The sequence below is a fragment of the Simochromis diagramma genome, unplaced genomic scaffold, assembly GCF_900408965.1.
Source record: "Simochromis diagramma unplaced genomic scaffold, fSimDia1.1 OVJJ01000433.1, whole genome shotgun sequence".
NCBI classification, from domain to species: domain Eukaryota; kingdom Metazoa; phylum Chordata; class Actinopteri; order Cichliformes; family Cichlidae; genus Simochromis; species Simochromis diagramma.
In genome coordinates, this window is record NW_024387031.1 from 2,800,720 (window position 1) to 2,823,438 (window position 22,719).

Below are 22,719 nucleotides of genomic sequence, written 5' to 3' on the forward strand. Positions count from 1 at the left end.
CTGTCTGCTAGGCTTCACCTCAGCTAACTGGAGTCCCTGGACTGGACATCTGGGACACGTGTTTGTGCTTTTAATGACATTATCTGACCAATAATATGGCTGCTCTAAGGTTACGGTACCGCCCAGGACATCTGAGTGCCTGTTTTAGGATTATGATTGGATGATTCTTAGCACTGACCAACTGTGGGTGCAGCTTTAGCTGATAAACACATCCTGTCTGGTCTCCCTCTGAGGTGGCGAGTGAAGGGACAACGAAGCCACGTGTCTCACATGCGTTCCCTCGCCTGATCCTCTCCCTCCTCCGGGTTTCCAGCAGTAGCCAACAGTTCCCCGTAATAGCCCCGCCAGGCTATTTATAGCTATAGTAGTCCTCCAATTGCAATCGATTCTCATCTGGCCATGACCACTCATTCTCTAACTGTGTTGCAGGCTCGTGCCTGATTGTGTGCACTGCTGCTGAGTCACGCTGAAGTCAGCAGGGGGCACACTTCCACCTATTGAGGGATCATTATATTTACATTAAAGGCAGAACAGTTCTTGAAAGTTGGGGTGTATTTATCCTTTCACAGACCTTACAGACTGGAAGCACAGAAACAGACTTTCTCTCCCTGCTGCTTAACTGGTAGTTAACGTCAACTACCAGCTGTTTATTGTTGGTCTCCTCCATCAGCTGCTCAACATCTGCCGGCTTCAAGGTTAGGATAAGGACACTGGATGATGATGATGAATCTTCACTGAAGTACAGACTGATCATTTTCATATTTAAAGTCTTTGTGTTTTTTTTTTTTTTTTATCATAACGGCCATTAAAGTAATCAATAAATACAGTTTCTGCATCCAACAATAAGACTGAGCCCTCTTGGGTCTGTTATGTTTAAAAAAAAAAGTGTGATGTTCAGGTGTGCTCTCCACACGGACTCTAAAGGTGACTCTAAAAGTACTGCAGAACTGTACCCAGGAGGAATCGGGGTAGAAGGTGATCCTGGTATCGGGTAAAAATGGACCTCTGACCTGTTGTATGATCATCTCCTGTAATGATGGGAGAGAATCATTAAAAGGCTCCATTATTTAAAAAATAATGAAAATGCATGACAGCTGAGATGAGCTTCCTGCTCGCTGTTAGAGAAGCTTAAACATCTGGAAGAACGGCACATGGAGAATCCATGAACATCACTGCTGTAGTGCAGCAGGTAACCCATAAATCCAGCAGGCTTCACTGTCTGTAGAGGCGTCACATGTGGAGATGTTAATTTGATGGAAACGCTGGTCATGGGAGGAGCCTCAGGTCTTTGTAACGTGGGCGCTTTATCGGATTGTTTAAGATGAATACCGTTTCCTGCTCTCAGGTCATCCTCGCTGCTCTCCACATGAATGACGCCTCACTGTTGATCTTCATTTACTTCATTTACTTCATTGCCTCTGATTGAATTATGCAGATGGAATTTGCCTCGCTCTGTCGGTTTCTGCACACACATCCCGATAAGCTAATAAAGGCGTGCGCGCGCACCGGCTGTCTGCAGGTCGTTTGTCCTATGAGTGTGGCCACGCTCAGCAACAGGAGGAGAAATCAAAACACCCGAGCGTCCGGTGGGATGCTCTGCTGGATGCTGTGATAAAGGAGGAGGGGCTGCAGCAGGGACGGTGCTGCTACTGCGTGCACATGTGTGAGCAGGAGATTACTTTAGCTTTTGAATGTAAATACGAGATGAGACTGGGGCAGCACGCTGTTGTCTGTAGATGCTCTGAGGATGCCTCTGAGACTGTCTCCTGCTGTATTCTGTATTTTAGTGACTGATGTGTGTAGTGTGTGATTATACAGAGGTGCTGCATTGCTCTTCTAAAGTGGTTTAAACGGTTTGAAAACAAAGAAAGTCGGCTTTAAATTTTGATACTCGAGGAGAGCAGAGATGAGTCACCTTCAGACTTGCGTCTCAGTCTTCGAAACGCTCGCTCTTTGCTGTTTTTACATTTGCAGTCATCTGTCTGCAGTGTGATCGGTCAAAGATGGAAAATGTCACAGGAAGTGATTTTGACTCATGTGCCAAATGTGTTTGGCGCTCTAAGAGCTGCTGGCCAGCCAAGTCTCGCGTGCTTCCGCGTGAGCTCTCGGGCAGATTAGAGTTAAAAGTGGACGGCCTTGAGCAAACTCTCCCTCTCACTCTGCTGAGCGTCACTCTGACTTGCACTCCTGCACGAAAGGTCAGTTCATTTCAGCGCAGGCAGATTTCTTTTGAAGTGAGCACTCTATTCTAATTTAGTAGAGAGATGGCGGGCAAGCGCAGGAACTCAGCGTAGCTGCGACTGCTGCTGGGGATCAGAGAGCCTCTGAGTGGCAGCGGTGGGAATGCTACACAACTTGGCCGTGTTCCTTACAGTCGATGCTGTTATGTTGCTGTGTCTCACATTGATTACCTGAAGGCCACATCTCGTTTGTTGCCGTTTGATCACATTAGAAATGCCAAAAAGCCACAAACATGAGAAGAAGAGCCTCTGCTTTGGGACTGGAGATGAAGATGTGCATCGGCACTCTGCTGCGTCACATACCACTGTAAGCTTCAGCTTCCACTTTTCATTCTTAAAACAGGTTTATAACATGTCTGAAGTCTGAGGAAGAAGCTGTGAGTGTTGTCTGCAAAGCAACAAAACATCTTCTTTAATAATACGAGGTTCTAAATAGTGTAGAAACGCTTCAGAGGTCGCGGGCTCTTTAAACGACTGCACCGAAGCTCAGTTTATTAACCTTGAGCAGGAACTTGTTTCCCACAATGAGCCATTAGAGCCCACTCTGATCCTCAATAAGCCAGACCGGCTCACTTCATTTTGACTGTAGCCTCGAGGAACGAGCGCTATAACCGCCCCTTCTGTCAGAGTCTCAGAAAAAGCACGACTTTCTACATGATGAAGAACCGCGGCTGCAGGAACTGCACAACTGTAAGAAATACGTATGCAGAAAACTTTATTTAAAAAGTAAAACACAAGATTTTTGTTTGTTTACATCTCATCTCCGTTCTTTTTAAAAACAAAAACTTTTTCGTACTCAGTTACTCCAGTGTAGTTTTTATTTCGGAGGCAAATAAAAGTCCAAAGTTTACGCCCTTTGTCATGTATTCCAAAGCCATGCTGTGAGCCAGATTGGACTCTTTTGCCTTGCCAGTTCTGGCCTCCGGGCCTTATGTTTGACAGCAGTCAGCAGTTCCTGGGTCTCAATCATGTCAGACTGGACCAGATGAATGGTTAAACTTGAGGTGTGTGTGTGTGTGTGTGGCTGTGACAGAAGCAGACGTTCCCTCTTCATTAACGGTCCCAGCTTCCTCGTTAACCCTCGCCGCGTGTGCCGAGACTCGCCGTGGCGCTGAGCGTGCTTCCTTTGTCTGAGTCACTTTGCCACAGGCTGCAGCTGAGCAGCTAGCATGTGCTGTTGAGCTGTTGATGGGAACGAGAGAGGACGTGTGGACGTCGCGTGAGCTTTCTCTTCTTCTTCTCTTTGTTGTTTCTTACAACGCTGTGGCACAGAGGTGGTGTGCCGCTGGGACTTTGTGCTGCGTGTTGCCGGCTGTCGTATTTTTACCCTTTCACAAACATGATGTGTGCACACGTTCACCTTTTACGGATTCCTCTGGCCTTTGCTTCCTGCGCCTGTTTCGGCTCACCTGTGCCACGCTGTGACTCTGACAAACTGAGTCAAAGATCTGACATGGAGCAGCGTGTATTTTTAGAGGAAGTAACGTAGTCACGTGGAGAGGAAAAGCAGTGAAAGTGTCTTCAGAGGTTAATTAACTGAATTTAAAATGAAATGGAAATGTCCTTTTTCATTACTTCCATGTGAAAAGAGAATTTTCTAACTCAATTAAATTCAGATAAATTGGAAATGAGGTGCAGTCCATGGCTGAGAGCCACACTGGCATTAAACTCGTCTGGCTCCGGGCTGTGCAGCAGATTTGGGGACCCGGCTGCAGGCATGTGTTCCCACGTGGCCTCAAGAGCATTACTCAGATCCTGATGCGGGACGATAAGGCCAGGAGGGTTCCAGCTTATCCCAAATGTGCTGGAAGGGGTTGTGTTCAGCGCTTTGGGCAGTCCAGTCAGCGTCTCTTTGCAGAGAGTGTTCACCCTCACATCCTCACCGATCTCTGAGACAGGACCCAATCTGTCTCTGGTGCTGCCGGGCCGAAGCATTTCAGACCACCGCAGGGAAAAAGACAAGCCGGGCTATAAATGAGAGGTCATGCTGGTTTATTCACAGCATGCAGGAAGTGGCATTAATACACATACAGTTTATGCAAAGATGAGAAACGGATAAATATTTAAACATCAGTGAAAAATCCACTTCACACTGCATGACTGAGTCACGCTCAACTCCAGCTATCAGGTGACCCCTCCCTCTCCTCCTCCTGTTGGCTGACATGAACGGTAAAACTGTTTTCATGTCACGGTGAACCGCGTCCGGTTGCTGCCAAAGGGAAGCACTTTGTTTTAGCGAGCGGCACAAGCGTTGAGTCTTTCCGCTTGTTTCTGGAAGTGTGGGGTGTAACTCTACCTGCTCACAGCACTTATCCACTAACCCAAACTATTCCTTACATTTGTTTTTCCAAATCATGAAAGCTGCATGTGGTCAGGCGTCCACATGCTTTTGACCATATAGAGCTGCATCACTGCATCACCGAGCTCCCACTGTGAGATCGGAGAATACAGGTTTCACCTGATAATCGACCCTAAAGGTCACACATGAGAAATGATTCTGCACGTCGCACATTTTAACCAAACCATCGGCTCTCTGAGCTAAAAGAGACACAGCAAGCAGAGCTGGGCTGCAAGTAGAGAGGTCAGCCTGAGGATTTCTGTCTTTAGCACAGACCTCCTGCTGGGTGGGGAAGGTCAGGCTTGCCCTGCAACTCCATCCTCCTACACTTCCACCCTCCTCTCCTCCACTTCTCATGCTTCTGTCCAGGGAGTTAGATTAAAATGCAGTGGATGTGTTTTTCCTGCAGATAAGCACGTCGACGGTCAGCCAGTCAGCGTCTCGGGCACCCCACACGTGTTGGTTGTTTTCCCTCCCAATCTCCTGTTGTACTCTGTATCAGGGGTGTCATACATGTGGCCCGGAGGCCTGCTAAAGGGTCCATTGCATGGCTTTGCAGAGTGTGAAGGCTGCAGTGAAACAAATGAAGTACTTGGGTTAGTCAGTAAAAATCTTTTCTGTTCCGGGTGTGTGAGGCAGGTGGAGGGATCCTATTGTATCCTTGAGCGATGGGAGGGTTTGCCCCAGCGTCTGCAATGATGCAGACACTTTATCTGTCTGCTGAGATGAACAGAGGCCTGATCCAATCGAGTCCACACCTGTGGGGATGGGGTTAGGGGTCTGGGTAGAGGCTGAAGAGTAAGACTGGGATTAGAATTGGCTGAAATGAATTTCCTCATTAGGGTGGCTCACTACAGCATCTGAGGCAGGGGAGGGACTCTGACGTGCAGGCGGTGCACAGCCATGTTTGATGGTTCAGCATCTGGTTTCTGGGAGCAGGCCTGTGGTAGACTCTCTGCTGGTCTGGGAACAGCTCAGGATCTCTGCGGTAGTTGATGGATGAAAGCATAAATTACTGACTGTGGAAGGTATGTTGTAAAACTTCCTTCTCACGTCTGTCAGTTTTACAGAGAGTGGGGTGATGAATCTGTTTCACTTGGTTTTATGTTTTCAGCCTTTTTAAAGGTCTTTGCTTGAATAGTAAATGCACTGGTAATTACATAGTGCTTTTCTACTCTATCTGAGCACTCAAAGCGCTTTTATACAACTAATTCATTCACCCAATCACACCCATTCACACAAGCACTTTTTCTAAACTGTGAAGTGCTTACTGTCTAACATTATACACATTCTCACTCCAATGGGTGCATCGGAGAGCAACATGGGGTTAGTATCTTGCCCAAGGATATTTGGGCCTTGGAGCCTGGGATCGAACCACCAACCTTCCGGTTAATAGCTGACCTGCTCTACCACCTGAGCTACAGTCAGGAAATACGAGCAAAATGTGGCATTTTTGCTGTTTGTTGTGGTGAATCTAAATGAGTTAGACACCATGATTTTTCCCCTGCTGTGTGTCAAAGCCAATCATGGTGGGCCTGGGAGAGAACCCCGGTGCTGCACGAAAAAGGAACATGAAAGGCCACTTTGATTAGCCAAGTGAACAGGAAGTCCACTTCAGTGTGATTACAGGTAGCTTTGGCAGGTTCCCCAGCTCTCTGCGTCTGTGTCAGGCGCCCTCTCACTCAAAACAGTTAACGGAGGGGTGTGTGTGTGTGTGTGTGTGTGTGAGAGAGAGAGTGAGAGAATTTCTTTCCTGTTTGTCATGCTTGTTTTCAGCTGTACGCTGCGGGATGAGACACGAGCTAAAAAAAAAAAAATTCACGACTTTTCCATGTCTGAAGCTGAAGTTTCAGTCCCGCCCTGAGGCTAGCACCTCGAGAAGGTGACGAGTTAATGGAGAAAAGGACTGAGCTGAAGAACTCGACTGTTGAAAGACGGGTGAATCAGGAGGGTCCTCAGTGTCTGTGATCAGATTGTAGGACACTGTGTATAAACTGCACTGTTGCTGAAGGTCTGCAATTGTGTCACATCTGGATTGTTAAGTTTAAAATCAGAGTTTCTGTGTTATGGAGCATGGACACATGGAGCCACATCCATCATCCCCTCCCTCACGGCTGCACGCCACAGAGCAGTGGTTTCCCACAACTGTCGTGTTTGCAGCTGCGGGCGAACGCCTCCGTGCACTCGCTGTAACCAGCCGGGTTGATGCTTATTAAACTGCTCTGGCAGGAAATCCAGCGGCTGCTCGAGGCCAACTCTGCGCTTAGAGCAAACACTCAGGTGTGTGTTTCCAACAAGTCTGTTTTAATCGGGCCGAGCTCTTCATCAAAGCTGCACAGAGCACCGCACACACCGCTGGACGTTTCTTCTTCACCTGTTCACTGTCACAGACGCCGATAACTGAAGTCGTCAGCAGCTGTTTGAGAGAAAGACGAGAGAGAAACACAAAGAGGAGCATGTGCGTGCAGCTTCCAGCGTCACGCTCGTTTGGGCTTTTCTTCTTCTGGCGTTTCCTGTAGTTGCAGCGATACTTTAATCACGGGTGTGGGTGCAATTGCCGGCATTAAGTCAGTAGAAAAAGGAGCAGAATGGAAAATATTGAGAGCATCATGGCAGGATAAATTAGGCAGTGAGTGTTTGCAGTGAGATTATTGCATTTAAAGAAGTAAACAAGTGTTTGTGATGACTTCAGGGAGCCCTGAGTGTCAGACGCAGGAAGAGCTGTCGCGCTGCCTTCATGTGGAGTCTGAGCCACGAGGGAGACAAAGTGCTCCTAAAACGTCCGACAGGGTCACGGACATTCACGTGGCGATGGTCTACCTGAGGACGGAGAGCACGGGGAAGGTGTTGTTTACCTCGAGAGCACGTTGTCTCGCTGCCGGTGCTTGTCTGAATCTCAGTGATTTCTAAACGGAGAGGGCTCTCTCTGTGACTCCTGCAGTTCTCTGTGATGCAGACACTGTAAAGCTTCTCATTAACAGGAAGTAATTGTAAAAGTGGCAGTGATGTAGCATGGCGGCAGAGAGACGGACAACTTTTACTTCATTTATCACATCGTGCTTTCTCCGTCTGTAACTCAGTCGTGGCTCAAAGAAGCTTTCCTGGTTGAATAAAAAGAAATAATCATGTCAGTCCAAATTGATTACAGCCCCTGCAGCTCCGAGAGCCCCCCCCCCCCCCCCGAAGATTAAATGAGTCCCCACTCGCCCACGGGGAGGAGGAGCTGCAGTGACGGCTTCTGTTACCTTCTACCTTTGTAATTTCAAACGACCATGAGCCACGGTAAATTGAACCAGTAACTGTGAGGTTGTGCATCCTTTCTCCACCTGGCCGACCAGTTTGATTGCTCTCACAGTGACTCCCAGAGGCTCAAATAATCCATTTATTTTCTGAGGAAATTCTAACCATTTCCTGTACAATCTAAAAGAGCAGTTTACCGAGGACACATCCACCCCCTCCGACAAAAGTTTGTAATTGAATCGCAAGGAGATGTTTAGACTTTTGCTCATCTCTGACCTGGATGGAGTCCCTCCTCAAGCAGACTTATGTTTCTTGAAGTGAAAACTCTTTTTATTCCTCACTGGAGTCGCAATTACTCAGATGGGCTTCGGGCATGTCCTAAAAAATTAAGGTACGCTGCCTCTTCCTGTGAAAAAGCATCAAAGAGAGTTTGCAAATGTGTCTTTGTGACTGTAACAGGTGTAAATATTTCAAGTTTTAATCATCATTTACTTTTGCAACACATGCTCATCAGAAAGATATAACAGGGCTGAAGTGAGCTTCCTCTGAAGGGTGTCTGAGCTCAGCCTCAAGGATTTTGGTCCGGGTTTTTATGACGTCATTGTGACATCATTACACAGCTGAGATCTGTGACTGTGAGGCCGTCTGGGTGCAGTGAACTCATGGTCATGTTATAGAAACCAGTCTGAGCTTTGAGACATGGAGCTTTGTTATCCTGCTAAAAACACTGAAGAAGCGGCAGCACTCAGGCAGGCTGTGGAGTTTAAATGATGCTCAGCTGGTACTGAGAGTCACACCAGCAGCAGCCTGAACACGGACACAGACAGGATGGATCCATGCTTTAAACTCGTCAGACCAGGAAACGATTCTCCAGCTTCTGTTGTCCTGGTTTGAGAGTCTGTGTGAGCCGTAGCCTCCTGTTCTTGCTGACAGCAGTGACACTGGTGACACCCATCTCCTTTGGAGTACAGAAGCTCCTCTGACGTTGTCCACGAGCAGAACTGAAGCAATCCTTTTCATATTCGAGGCACGCAGCCAGCTTTCCCATATTAAAGTTGGAAAACCCGTCGTCTGTGGAGCATCTTCCAGCGTGTGATACTAAAGGTCATTTCAAGGAGACAGGCAAAGGTGAAGTAACAGCAACGGGATGTACAGCCTGACTTTCCAGGATTCAAATGGCAGATAATGGAATATGGATAAACAGGGCAGAGTTATCATCTGGGAAAATCAGGAAGAGGAGGAGCGAGGCTCAGTCACGGGCCAGGTGTCACACTAAGGCCGGCCTCTGCTCCGGAAGAAGCCCAAAATAAGGTTTTCAACCCAAAGCAGGCAAACTGTGCAGCTGCTGCAGGAAGTTAGCGTGCAGAATATACAGTGGGGCAAAAAAGTATTTAGTCAGCCACCGATTGTGCAAGTTCCCCCACTTAAAATGATGACAGAGGTCAGTAATTTGCACCAGAGGTACACTTCAACTGTGAGAGACAGAATGTGAAAAAAAAAATCCATGAATTCACATGGTAGGATTTGTAAAGAATTTATTCGTAAATCAGGGTGGAAAATAAGTATTTGGTCACCTCAAACATGGAAAATCTCTGGCTCTCACAGACCTGTAACGTCTTCTGTAAGAAGCTTTTCTGTCCCCCACTCGTTACCTGTATGAATGGCACCTGTTTGAACTCATCATCTGTATAAAAGACACCTGTCCACAGCCTCAAACAGTCAGACTCCAAACTCCGCCATGGCCAAGACCAAAGAGCTTTCGAAGGACACCAGGAAAAGTATTGTAGACCTGCACCAGACTGGGAAGAGTGAATCTACAATAGGCAAGCAGCTTGGTGTGAAAAAATCAACTGTGGGAGCAATCATCAGAAAATGGAAGACATACAAGACCACTGATAATCTCCCTCGATCTGGGGCTCCACGCAAGATCTCATCCCGTGGGGTCAAAATGATCATGAGAACGGTGAGCAAAGATCCCAGAACCACACGGGGGGACCTGGTGAATGACCTGCAGAGAGCTGGGACCAAAGTAATAAAGGTCACCATCAGTAACACACTACAACGGCAGGGAATCAAATCCCGCAGTGCCAGACGTGTTCCGCTGCTGAAGCCAGTGCATGTCCAGGCCCGTCTGAAGTTTGCCAGAGAGCACATGGATGATACAGCAGAGGATTGGGAGAATGTCATGTGGTCAGATGAAACCAAAGTAGAACTTTTTGGTATAAACTCAACTCGTCGTGTTTGGAGGAAGAAGAATACGGAGTTGCATCCCAAGAACACCATACCTACTGTGAAGCATGGGGGTGGAAACATCATGCTATGGGGCTGTTTTTCTGCCAAGGGGACAGGACGACTGATCCGTGTTAAGGACAGAATGAATGGGGCCATGTATCGTGAGATTTTGAGCCAAGACCTCCTTCCATCAGTGAGAACTTTGAAGATGAAACGAGGCTGGGTCTTCCAACATGACAATGATCCAAAACACACCGCCCGGGCAACAAAGGAGTGGCTCCGTAAGAAGCATTTGAAAGTCCTGGAGTGGCCTAGCCAGTCTCCAGACCTCAACCCCATAGAAAATCTGTGGCGGGAGTTGAAAGTCCGTGTTGCTCGGCAGCAGCCCCAAAACATCACTGCTCTCGAGAAGATCTGCATGGAGGAATGGGCCAAAATACCAGCTACTGTGTGTGCAAACCTGGTAAAGACCTATAGTAAACGTTTGACCTCTGTTATTGCCAACAAAGGTTATGTTACAAAGTATTGAGTTGTATTTTTGTTATTGACCAAATACTTATTTTCCACCCTGATTTACGAATAAATTCTTTACAAATCCTACCATGTGGATTCATGGATTTTTTTTTTTTTTTTTTTTTTTTTTTTTTTTTCACATTCTGTCTCTCACAGTTGAAGTGTACCTCTGGTGCAAATTACTGACCTCTGTCATCATTTTAAGTGGGGGAACTTGCACAATCGGTGGCTGACTAAATACTTTTTTGCCCCACTGTATATAACTCTTTTTCTCTCCTCTCAGAATGAGATCCAGTAAGAGTGTTGCTAAAGTACCCACTGATGCAAAATAAAGTAGAGTAGAATAGCCCTTTATTGTCATTGTGCATTTACAATGAAATTATGGGTGCTCCACACCAACTGTGCAGGAATCAAATATAAACAGTAGACAGCTGGGATAAATGCCAGACCAGAGCAATGTATACAATGCAGTATAACCTGTGTTTTCCCTCCCAGAGGCCAAATCAATCTGAGCATGTGTGTCTGGAGTGGCGCTCATGGGCGGAGAGCTTTTTGGCTCTGGCTCGTTGATAACGCAGCACAGACTTCTTTAAGCCAATGACTGCTTTCACAGTTTGAGCCATTTTCTCTGTGGAGTTTAGTCTTCTGCCAAAAAAGCCAACTTTAACTTATGCAGACTTCGGTTATTCCCAGTGAAACGGCCCAGGAGTTACTGAGCACACTGTGCCCCCCCGACATCTTTAATGAGATGCGGTCCACCGAGCGACAGACAATCAGAGAGCCCGCCTGCCTGCCGCCACCACGGGCTTGCTTTCCTCTCTGGGAAGTGTTTGCCAGTGGCGCCGTTACCCTCTGACTCCCTGTGGAGAAAGTAGACCAAAGCCCTCCCCAAAAGTCTGATCCCACCTCGGAGCATCACCACTGCTGGACGCAGCTGAAGGTAGGGGGTCCATCTCTCATTTAAAAGCTTTTGGCTCAGTTCACAGGCTCCCGCTGACGGGCTAAAAGCCACCACACCCCCATTTTTCTTCTGGCTGTGAAACCAGCCTGGCCTTCCCAGTGTCTGTTGATGCTGGTGGGTTTAAATAGAAAGTTATACACATATTCCAAACTGACGCCGTCTGAACAGAGGGTAATGGCACTGAGATGCACTGATGCTGTACGCTCTGCAGCCCTACCTCTACACCTGAGGGGGTGTGGTTAAAGACATGACGAGGTCAGCACAGAAGGGAGAGACCTTGTCATGCTCTCTCGGCTGTTGTTGTTATTGAGTCATTTAAAATGAAAATTTTAGTTGGTATCTGTGACTCTGCTCTGTTTTTGGTTTTATGTGGAAGGATGTTCTCTGTGAGTCGGTTCTCTGACACTGCTTTTCTCACCTGTGGAGGGTTCCTGCAGGGTTCAGTGCTGGGTCCAGTTGTATTGTTTTTCTTTTTCTGGAATTTCTTTTAATGTCTATGCCATGACACTGTGCTGTGCATGTTTTTAAGCCTCAGCAGACGGGTAGGCTGCCCACTCTGGTTGAATGTTTGTTTTGGATTGATGATTAATAATTTCCTTGTTTTAAACTCTGTAAACTGAGCCCATGATTGTCGCTCCTCCTGATGTACTATGTAAGAATCAGTCAGGTGATTGCTTCCTTCCTGCACAGTGTTCATAAACATCATGTAGTATTTGATTCGTCTTTGAACTTTGACTCTGTAAACCTTATGTCACCTTCCTGTTTATTTACAGAATAAATGTAAGCTATAAGGGGTGTCCAAATTCATGGGCTGCATCCTCCTGAGGCCGCATTTGTAGGCCGATTTCGTCACAGCGACGCAACAAAGGCTGTATCCCAATTCAGGGTCTGCAGCCTTAAAGTACGCAGCCTTAACGGTCCACAAGGGCCGCGTACTTAAAGACCGCTAAGGCCGGAAGTGCGAGGCTTGTGAAATGGGATGGTCTAGCCTTCGTTGCGCTGCCCAGGTTGCCTAGCAACCATGATGCTAACAGCTGGAAATGTTTTATACAGCTTTGTTTGACAGAAATGAAGGAGAAAATCTTTTGTTCATTTGTTTGTTTGTTTCTACATGAGCTTTGATCATTCTCTGTAAGATTAAGCTCAGCTATTGAACGGCGTATATTTTAAAGCAGCGGTCCCCAACCCCCGGGCCTCGGACCGGTACCGGTCCGTGAGTCGTTTGGTACCGGGCCGCGAGAGTTGAGGCTCAGGTGTGAAATGTATAGTTTTCAGGGTTTTTATCGGTTTTCAGCGTTATTTTGTTATCGTTTTTATCATTTACTCGGTTTTCCTTGGTCTTTTCACCTGTGTTATGAATAAATATTCTTTTTTTCGGTACCGGTACTAGTTTTATTTTGTTGTATTTATCCACGACACCTTAAAGGCCGGTCTATGAAAATATTGTCGGGCATAAACCGGTCCGTGGCGCAAAAAAGGTTGGGGAGCGCTGTTTTAAAGTAAAGGCTTTAAAACCAAGTTAGTACAAATGTCACTAATGTCACATAACTTTGACCAACAGTAATGTTTAATGTTCTTCGTTATTAAACATTTGCACATAAATAAGTGACATAATATTCAGTACTTAAAGTTTACTCTTCGGGCGCCCCTCATCCGCCGTTTTTTTTTCGGCAAAATTATCCACACCCACCGCGCTGCTATGCATTCTGGGATATGTTGGGCCATGAAGTCTACACCGCCACATCCTTAAAATTCAGGGAAATGAAGGACGCATTTGAGGGCCGCATTTCGAGCAGCCTTTGAATTGGGACAGCCTTCGTCGCGTCGCTGTGATGTAATCGGCCTTAAAATGCGGCCTTTAAGGCTGCAGACCCTGAATTGGGATACAGCCAAAGGCTGTCCAAATTCGTAGACTCCGATCGGTACCACGCATGCGCAAATCTTACGTCACTTCCTCTCTTTGCCAACACTGCAACAGTTAATGTTTTTGAATGACACGGTTAGCTCCCAGTTAGCTCCTAGCATTTCTCAACAGCACTACCTCCTTTTTGACTGCCCGGGACATTTAAACAATGGACAATCCGTATACAATGATGTGATGCCCAGCCTTCCTAGTCTTCATCTTTCAGTGTGTAGCATGCTCTCTCTCTTTTTAAACCCAGGCAGAAAAAAATTTGTTTTGTCTCTGAACCCCTAAAAGTGCTACGACCAAATTAGCGTGCTCGGAGTGTTCTCTCCAGCACTTTGAAGATCCACGCCTCCTCTCCAGGGACCACGCCTCCTCCCCGGAGAGGCTCAGCATGTTCTCTAATAAGCCTCACTCGCCTCACAGCTCCTGCCTCATTTGATGACTCGGTAAACTGCAAAGCTTCAAATGGAGTTTGAAGAGCAGGCTTCAGGAGCCGTTCCCCAGAGGTGACGGGTTTCCGCTCTTGTTGTGTGAAAGCTCGACTTTGCCATTGCCCCAGAAGTTAATCTGACAGATCTGCGCACGATCGATTCTGGTTGAGAAAATCTTTTATCAGCTGATTTGTCCCTGTGCGCTCGCCACAGAGAGGAGCGTGACTTGAACCTGCTCATGTGCAAACATTTTCAGGCAAATGCTTTGACGTCTTGTCAGCGGGCCGCTTGTTTTGTACGAGCGCGGTCGGCCATCGCCCTTTATGCCCATCTCCACGGCAACAGGTGAAGGCACTTCAGGTCCCCGGTGACTTCAGTGTCACGGTCGGCGCTTCCACCAACACGTGAGAACAAACTCCACATGGTGGGAGGCTCTCCCGCCGCCGCCTCCTCGGTTTGCTGTCTTCCCCTCTGGCTATTGCTGCTCTCCGACCTCACTTCATCTCTCAGCTGTCACTTCTCCTTTTTCAGCGCCAACTTTACGTTGCCCATGATTTAAAAATTAATGGGCAACAGACTCGCTATCAGGAAAGATGAGGACACTCGTCTTTAATCATCGAAAACAAAAGGTCTGGCAGTCAAGCGTTCACTGAGATCCAACGCTCACCAGGTATGACAAATGTTCACCTGAGCGGCCACACCATGACCCAGCAGGTTTGAAACTGCTCATTAAACACACCTTCTCTTCTCATTTCCAGCTCTGTGGTAATAACCAGTCTGTTAGATAAGCTTTGCATGATTCACAGTTGAGAATAATCCTCCTTTGTCTGACATGTTTGCTGGTCCAGGTGTGTTAGGAACATCTCCTGTGTGACATCATCACTGCGCAGTCTGACCTTTGGCCTCACAGTCGTTCATGAATAAAAGTGTTTTGGAAATCCCACAGAGGGTTTGGTGTGCGCCCAGAGGAAAATTACCTTTTAGAGAACCGTGGATTGTTTCCTGTAGAAGCACTGAGCTCATTAGAAATGTTTGAGGTCACGTTCCACTTTAAAGATGGTGTTGTTCACTAGGGTTGCACGATTAATCGTTAGAAAATCGTGATCTCGATTCATACTTATGTGCGATCTCATTTCCAAATGACAACGATTTAAAAAAAACAAAACAAAAAAAAATAATGACGATTGTACCGCATTTTGATCCGGGACATAATCTGCATGAAAACAAGCGCTCACGCTTCCTGCTCAACAAATGACAAGGGCGGAGCCTTATACCACGTGATACAGAAGCCATCTGGCAGGGAAAAAAACAACGGAGAGCACGTGAAACTGCCAGAGGGGAGAAAACACAATGAGCGCAGAGGAAACGTTTCCTGATGGCGGTGAGAATGACAACCCCACTGTAAAATTACTTCCAAGAAAAGGTTCTCATTCCTCCGTGTGGAAGGTTTTTTTTTTTTTTTTTTTTTTTTTTTTTTTTGCCTTCAGAGAAGGCGATGAGAGTCAAAAAAATATCATTTGCAAGCTGTGTTTTGCCATAGTAGTAGCACCGCAAGGTAACACTACGAATCTGTATAACCACCTCAAACGTCACCATAAAGTGCAATATGACGAAGCTGTAAAGGCCAAGAAAGTGACAGGAGAAAATCCGTCCCCGTCAACCACCCAAACATTAATAACGGGAACGTTATACAGCGCTTCCCCATACCAGTCTACCTCCCGCAGGCACAAAGAAATTACGGAGGCCATCACTTATCACCTGACCAAAGATATGGCTCCCATCAACACTGTGCAAAACGAGGGATTTAGGAGAATGATCAACATCCTAGACAAACGCTACACAGTGCCGTCCCGCAACTATTTTAAAAATGTTGCACTACCTGCTCTATACACGCAGTGTCGAGCAACGGTGGAGACGGAATTACAAGCAGTACAACGTTTTGTGGCAACGATAAAATGTGAGACATTTATTGTTTTTATGTTCTGTCTCAACTGTTACGAAGTTGATGTGCAGTTAATAAGTGCAAGAAATATTTATATTGGAAAAGAAAATCGTGAGAGAATCGTGATCTCAATTCTAAGCAAAAAAATCGTGATTCTCATTTTATGCAAAATCGTGCAGCCCTATTGTTCACTGTGTCCTTCTTTCCTCCTCTCGTATCCCAGGTGCCCTCGCCATCCTGATCCCAGAGCTGGACCTCGTCATCTCGTTGGTGGGCTCGGTCAGCAGCAGCTTCCTGGCGCTCATCTTCCCACCCCTGCTGCAGCTCATTGTTTTCTACGGCGAGGGCCTGTCGCTGCCGGTGAAAGTCAAGAACCTCGTCATCAGCCTGGTGGGGCTGATCGGCTTCGTCGCGGGGACCTACATTGCCATCGTGGAGATCGTTGCCCGCAACGGACACAAGCGCGACGAGACGCCATCCACCTTCTTGGTTCAGTGATGAAGTGGCGTGACTCCCGGCGGGTGGATGGAGGCCTACTCGGGCCATTTGAAACCATTTTAGTGCACATTTGAACTTTTATCTCATTTTATCTGCTGCTGTTGGACATCACAGCTGTTTCAGGATAAATCTGTGACATGTCTACGATTAAGGACCATGGAGAACCTGTGGTGCTCGATGTTTCACTGCTGTGTCATGTTCTGTTTGTACCTGACAGTCACGTTTTATCAAGTCCATCCTTTTAGTGCAATCTAACAGATTAATGATGATGGAGAAGGTAGGAGATGGTACGGGGGTTAGAGGTAATTTATTCTTTTGACTGATTATTGTTTGTGGTGTTTTAGTCAAAAAATCAAACTACCTCAGTTTTTAACATCCAATTTGGAGCCTTGTAAAACACCTTCGCTTCACGCAGCCCCCAGTTTAGAAGTAAACATGTTTGTTTAGCACTTTGATTTCTGCCTTATTCACTTTGACTATAGTTTTAAAATCGCTTTAAAAAATTAAAAATCCGCTGTTGCTTGGGTCGAGGGTCATAGCGGTTCTGATGGGAACACCTCGAAGTGCCAGGAGATCGTTCGTATCTCATCACAGCAGACTCACCAGGATGACACAGCAGCTGTTAAACAGTACAGCTGCTCTCTTGCTCTCAGCTTTGGGTCAAAATGTGAGCGGTGACAAACAGAACAAGGTCACAGGTGCAAGAGGCAGAGCCTGTGAGGGTCTCGGGATCCTCTGGGAGGAGTGTGGCAGGTGTGCAGGGATTAAAACCCCCTAAAAATGTGCCAGATGTTCTTGTGAATATTACAGCTGCATTAGTGCCCGATGATAGGTCGCTACAAACAAACGCCATCAGGTTTTAGCTGCATGTATCTAATATAGCAAGTTTTAACTGCGGGCTTGTAGGTGTTGTCGACGCCTCACAGTGAAGTGTCTGTGCTGCCGTGTGTCTTTGTCCGTGTGGCATTAGATAACAGACTTCTGGTTTCCCTTCACCTGTGAAATCACCTCATGCAGGGCTGGAAGTTGTTCTGTGTGTGTATATATATCCATCCATCATAAATGTTTGCACATGTAAATACTCATCTAAACTATAATTTTCCTTTTTTGTCGTAAGTGTCAGGTTGCAGCTGATCAAATGAGTGCATTTCAGCATGAAAACAACAAGAAATGTAAAATATTCCAAACTTCATCCAGCTGACGGCCTTCATATGTGTGAGACCTTCATTTGCTAAATCACTCTCATTTCTTTACTCTTTACTCTTTACTTTCTCAGAATAAAGATGTTGAAAGTCCAAGTTCGTGCGTTTCAGTCTCTTCGTGTTAGCAGGATGACTCATAAGGATCTGAAAACTCGCCAACTCTTGGAGCCGATCCGGAACTGGGTTCGGAAATTTTTAGAGGGATTTGTTACTGGACGTTTGGCATCACATCCTGACAAATGAGGTAGAAAACGAAGTTGTTCGTAGCACACATGATTAAAACTCTGTTGATGACCCCAGAGTAAGAGCATCAGAGCAGTCTGTATGACTGAACATCAGCCCCTAAATATTACCAATGCATGAGTGTGTTTGGAGTTAGCTGTAACTGTAGTTGTCCAAAAAGGGCAGATTATCAGCCTCTGCTGCCTATCCACTCTGCAGAATTGAAGTTGAGGCCAGATGGAAACCTTGGAGCTGCCTGTGTGAGCGTTTCTGCCTGGTTCATGTGCTCCACTCCCCGAGGTGCAAATGCTTTTCAACATGCGCCACAGAAGCAGTCAAAGTAATCCTTCCACTGCCTAATTGACACAAAGGAGAGGGGAGGGTCCGCTGGTGCTCGTTTTCCCTGTGAAGCTTGGCCAGAGATGGAATTAAATTAACTGGACTGGGATATTTAGCATGAGCTGCTTCACGCTGCATTTAGCTCAGCGTGTAGACTGTTCATGGTCATGAACCTGAGCGCGTTCCTCCAATGAGTCCACGGCACTGGTTTCTGTTGGGCATGTTTCCTGCCATCAAAGCTACCATGGATGGACATGACTGTGCTTAAAGGGGGTTCTGATCCATTATTTTAAGTAAGGCTAATCAGACTATCTGTCGATGTTCTTGTTTTTGTGCTACTTGTTGTATAAAAATTTAAAAAGGCATTTTTATTTTAGGAATTATCGGAGTATCTTCATTGGCCAATAAGTCGTTAATCACATGTGAACTGGTGTAATCTGTTTGAATTACCCTCTGCTCGTCACACCAACATGGCGACAGCAAGCCTCAGCTCAGATATTCATGACATCAATTTGACGCTGCAAGATAAAAAGATAAAAACTTCCTTTTCAGTGACCTAAAACATGGTTTACACCTGGACAAAAGGCCAAACAGAAAAGTCTCTAATTACTAAAATCCCTGAAGAAAATGCCTTTTTCATATACACCATGTCATCATTGGAAACACGTTTTCCTCTTGGGGCCGTCCGAGGGCTGAGCCGCAGCTTCGGTGGAATACGTTTCACCTCATCAGCGCTCTGGTTAAAGGCATGAACCCCATATAGGAAATGTAATACTCACTTTATAAGTTTCAGGACTTTCTCTAGTAATTAGTGCCTGAATGACTGCAACCATCCATAAAAATACTATGTAATAGAAATACTAACATTTCTATGCTAACCACTGTCACCAGACTTCACTCTATGGAGCAGAAACTGGACATGTCTGGCTCTAAGGTTCTTACTGGTTAGGAGATTTCTATTAATCCTGAAAAGGAGCCACAATGGAGCCAATTAGCAGCCGGACTGAATGAAAAAAGACAATTAGGTGACTTTCTGCCACCATTTCAGCCCAAAGGGACCACGTTCCTTATTTCCTTTTGCAAACAGCTGGTAATTAAAAGCCACAACTGCTGACACAGCAACTTTCACCTCCCACTGCTTCACTTCGATTTGCAGAACTTGTCTTGTGTTTGTGTGCAGCAGTAAAGCTTAAAGCTGAACCTCGCCTAAGTGGCACGCAGACACTAACATGCAGTGTTGGTAAAACTCACAGCTTTTCTTCAACACTCTGGAGACTAAAGATATGCTTGTTTAACCAGAGTGTTTGAATGATCACAGGTAAGATGGCAGTCTGAGCCACCACTCTGTGTCAACATGTGTTATTAACACGAAGTAGAGATGTCTGTCTTCTTTCCCCTCACTTTCAGATACTGTTCTGTGTAGATAGTTTTTAGACCTCACACTTTGGTCCAGTTTTGTAAGATTTTTAAGGACACATTGCACCATGCTGAGATGTGCCAAAGTTTCAGCCAACAGCCGTTTGGTAATCACCTTGTTGGGCAAAAATACTATTCATGTCAAATCATGTTGGCTTTGGTATTTTTCATAGATTCATCTAGAGAACCGGGGACAAACAATTTAAAGTACAGTTTATTATTCAAAATAAAAACAAGATATTGTACATATACATTTATTACTGTGTAATTATATCTTTATTAATACATACTCATAAAGCTGCTATGTTTCCCCACCATATTTAAATATGATGGTCAGTGAGGACTTCTGCCTTTGCACTAATGGTGTTTCACAGATCAGCCACATACTTGAAACACCAAAGGTGGAGGAGAACAACTGCAAGCGGCCATTTGCCCTGGATGGACATTTAAAGTCATGTCTGCAGCTTCAGACTCAAGATGTGAACGATCATGCTTGTGTTTTAATATCTGACAAGGGCTCATCCCCCTTTTCAGATATTATGTGATCTCTCAAATGAAAGATATTATCACATCTTTCCTTCATCCTGGGGCATAACTGGTTTCCTAAACCTGACCGGACTCTCCTGGTGTGAATGCTTGGGGTTTTTTTTTGTTGTTTTTTTTCTCGTTTGGCTCTTGGCGAAGGCGGTCACACTTTTCGCCTCTCCTCCTCTCCCTTATCTTCCCTGCTTAGCCTCTTATGTCCTTGTCTAGTCTCGTGTTTTTTGTATTACTTTTCCCTGGAACACTCTCTCACAGTCTGTTCTCTAAAACCTAAAAGAGAATTATGGATTTGATCAACTGGTCCCTGAATGTTATTGACACCCTTTTCTTAACAAGAAGTCTTGGCTCGGGTGAGCCTGAGTGTCCGGGTGGCACTTTCCCTGCCGGATACACGATGGACGGGTGGCAGAAATGGAGAATCGTGTGCCTGCTGTTCAAACCCCCACAAGGCTGCCCGCTGGGATTGAAACAATGGCACGAGGCGTGACTTCTCAGAATGGGCTCATTGAGTGCAGCATGGATAAGATCTTGGAGAAGCTTACAGCTGCCGTGAATACTCAGAATAAGACCTCTGAGCGCAAATTGGATCACATCTTGGAGAAGTTCACTGTGGTCGTGAGTTCTCCGAATCTGCTCTTTGAGCACAAGAATGACAAGACCACGGAGCGTAAGTTTGATAACATCATGGAGAAGCTCGCGGCTCTCCAACGGGAGATTGAGAGTCCAGTGTTGGACTGTTAAGAACAGGTTTGAAATTCTCATGAGTTGTTCGCACTAAAGAAAACCACCATCATAATGCGGCTATCCCTTCGGCGCCAGCTGCGGGCTCAAGGCTGGAGCTGAACAACAACACCCTGATAACGACTGTGTTTAGACTGTTCTTCCCATTCCATGCAAGGCCACCTGGGTTGGCTGGAAGACTGTTTACTTAGCCTGGCAGGGCGAAGGATACTGTCTCAGCTGAACTCTGGACACACCCACACATACACATACACTGATAAGCACTCACTCATCCCCCCCTCCCTTTCCAAACGCCTTCGATGCTTGTTCCCTCCTCGAGAACACGGCGGGTCTGGGCCCGCGCTGGAATGGTGGCGCAGTGCAGGATGGCTGCTGTGTTTGCTTGGGATTACTCCTCACCCCTACCCAACCCTGTGGCTTGTCACGTGCTCCATAATGTTGTGCTGTGGACATTTATGTGCTTTCTGTGTAGAGGAGTTTTTTTGTTTCCTGTTCACATGCTGTCCTCCCAGGAGCCCAGCATGAGTAGAGGTCTCTTTTTTTCCTCTTTTACTTTCCCATTGTAGTGTATATTTCAGTGGTTTTCTGTAATGCTACCGATCTCCGACCTGTATCCCCATGTGATGTCTGTGTTGGGTGTAAGGTCGGGGGGCGGCGAATGGAGCTGATTGACTTGACTGATTCTCAACAGCTCCACTTCACCAACTGAGCAAAAACACACAAGGTGGCCGGCTAAGTTTGGCTCAGGTGTCCCAGAAATTCATTCATTACAGTTTATCCATGAAGAGTCCAACAAAGTTAGCTAACCCGGCTACTAGCAGCTAACAGTAGCTAACACTGTTAGCTACTGTTTGTTAGCTGCTAATAGAAACTAGCAGGGACAAAAAAGCCACACCAGCGACAGTTCAGCATGTCCTCAACAGCTCACCTGAGTATGACTGTGATCGGTCAGAGCTCTGACTCATATACTGGTGTGCTTGACTCCTTTCACAGAGTTTTACAGAGTAAATACAGGCAGTGGCTCCACAGCTGAGGTGAACAGCTGACTGACAGCCAGATTAAGCACTCTGGTCTGATGACATTGAGTGACTGTCCCAATGATGCCATGTTGACGTCCACCTCTGGCTGAGTTCTTCCTCCCACAGTCCACAAACATGCTCATTGTCTGTAGGCGTGAGTGTGATAGCTGTCTGTCTCTGTGACAGGTTGGTACCTGTCCAGGTATAGCTGCCTCTTGCCCTGTGACAGCTAACATGGGCTCCAGCCTAACCTTGACCCTGAAGTGTTTTAAGTGTAAGGAGATGCCTGGATGGATAAATTATGAAGGAATCACTGCTGTGTTTGTAATAAATAGATCTAAGAAATATTTCCTGTACAGGATGCGTTGTTTACAGGGTCACGTGTTCTCTGTGTGAGCTCAAGCCACCGGTCATACACGAGACCTTGATGAGGATCAGGTCCTCGTTACCCAGCCGTCATTCTGTTTTTGATTTATTCAAACCCAGTAAAACTGAACTTGGGCAACGTGGCCGTCAGCGAGGTCAGTTTTGATTCAGGGTGTGTGCTGACATGCAAGGATCCCTCAGCGTCTCGCTGTTCATCAGCAGGCGCCTCTCCTGAGTCCAATAATGATCTAACCTTGTGAAGCTGAGGAGCACTTTCTGTATCGGGGGGTCAGTGCATTAAAATTCAAGATCACAGCCGACGGCATCGTGAGAACTTGAATGCTCTATGAGGTAACATGAGAGCTTCGTTAGCCGGCTGAAGCAGGGATGGGGAGAGGGGTCTGATGAAACACGTCATCTCTGTTGTTGGAAACTCGAGTTTCGCTCACATTGCATCAGCTCCAGTTGTGCTCCAGGTGTTTTCAGGTTCTCAGTTTGCTGTGCTTCAGGTTTGAATCTTACAGGTGTGGCTGCTGTTTTCGACTCACCTGTGCTGCCGGCATTTAT

The 22,719-nt window shown here is 46.3% G+C and overlaps 1 protein-coding gene across 4 annotated transcripts in view; it reads left to right on the forward strand.

The window, feature by feature from the left end:
* Positions 1 to 17,602, forward strand: part of slc36a1 (solute carrier family 36 member 1) — a 35,719-nt gene extending 18,117 nt beyond the window's left edge. For all 4 annotated transcript variants that reach the window (XM_040043184.1, XM_040043185.1, XM_040043183.1 and 1 more), the window contains one exon: positions 16,030 to 17,602. In XM_040043184.1, coding sequence (XP_039899118.1) covers positions 16,030 to 16,304 — 275 coding nt within the window. In that variant the 3' untranslated portion in view covers positions 16,305 to 17,602. The remainder of the gene's footprint in view (positions 1 to 16,029) is intronic.
* The last annotated feature ends 5,117 nt before the right edge of the window (positions 17,603 to 22,719 follow it).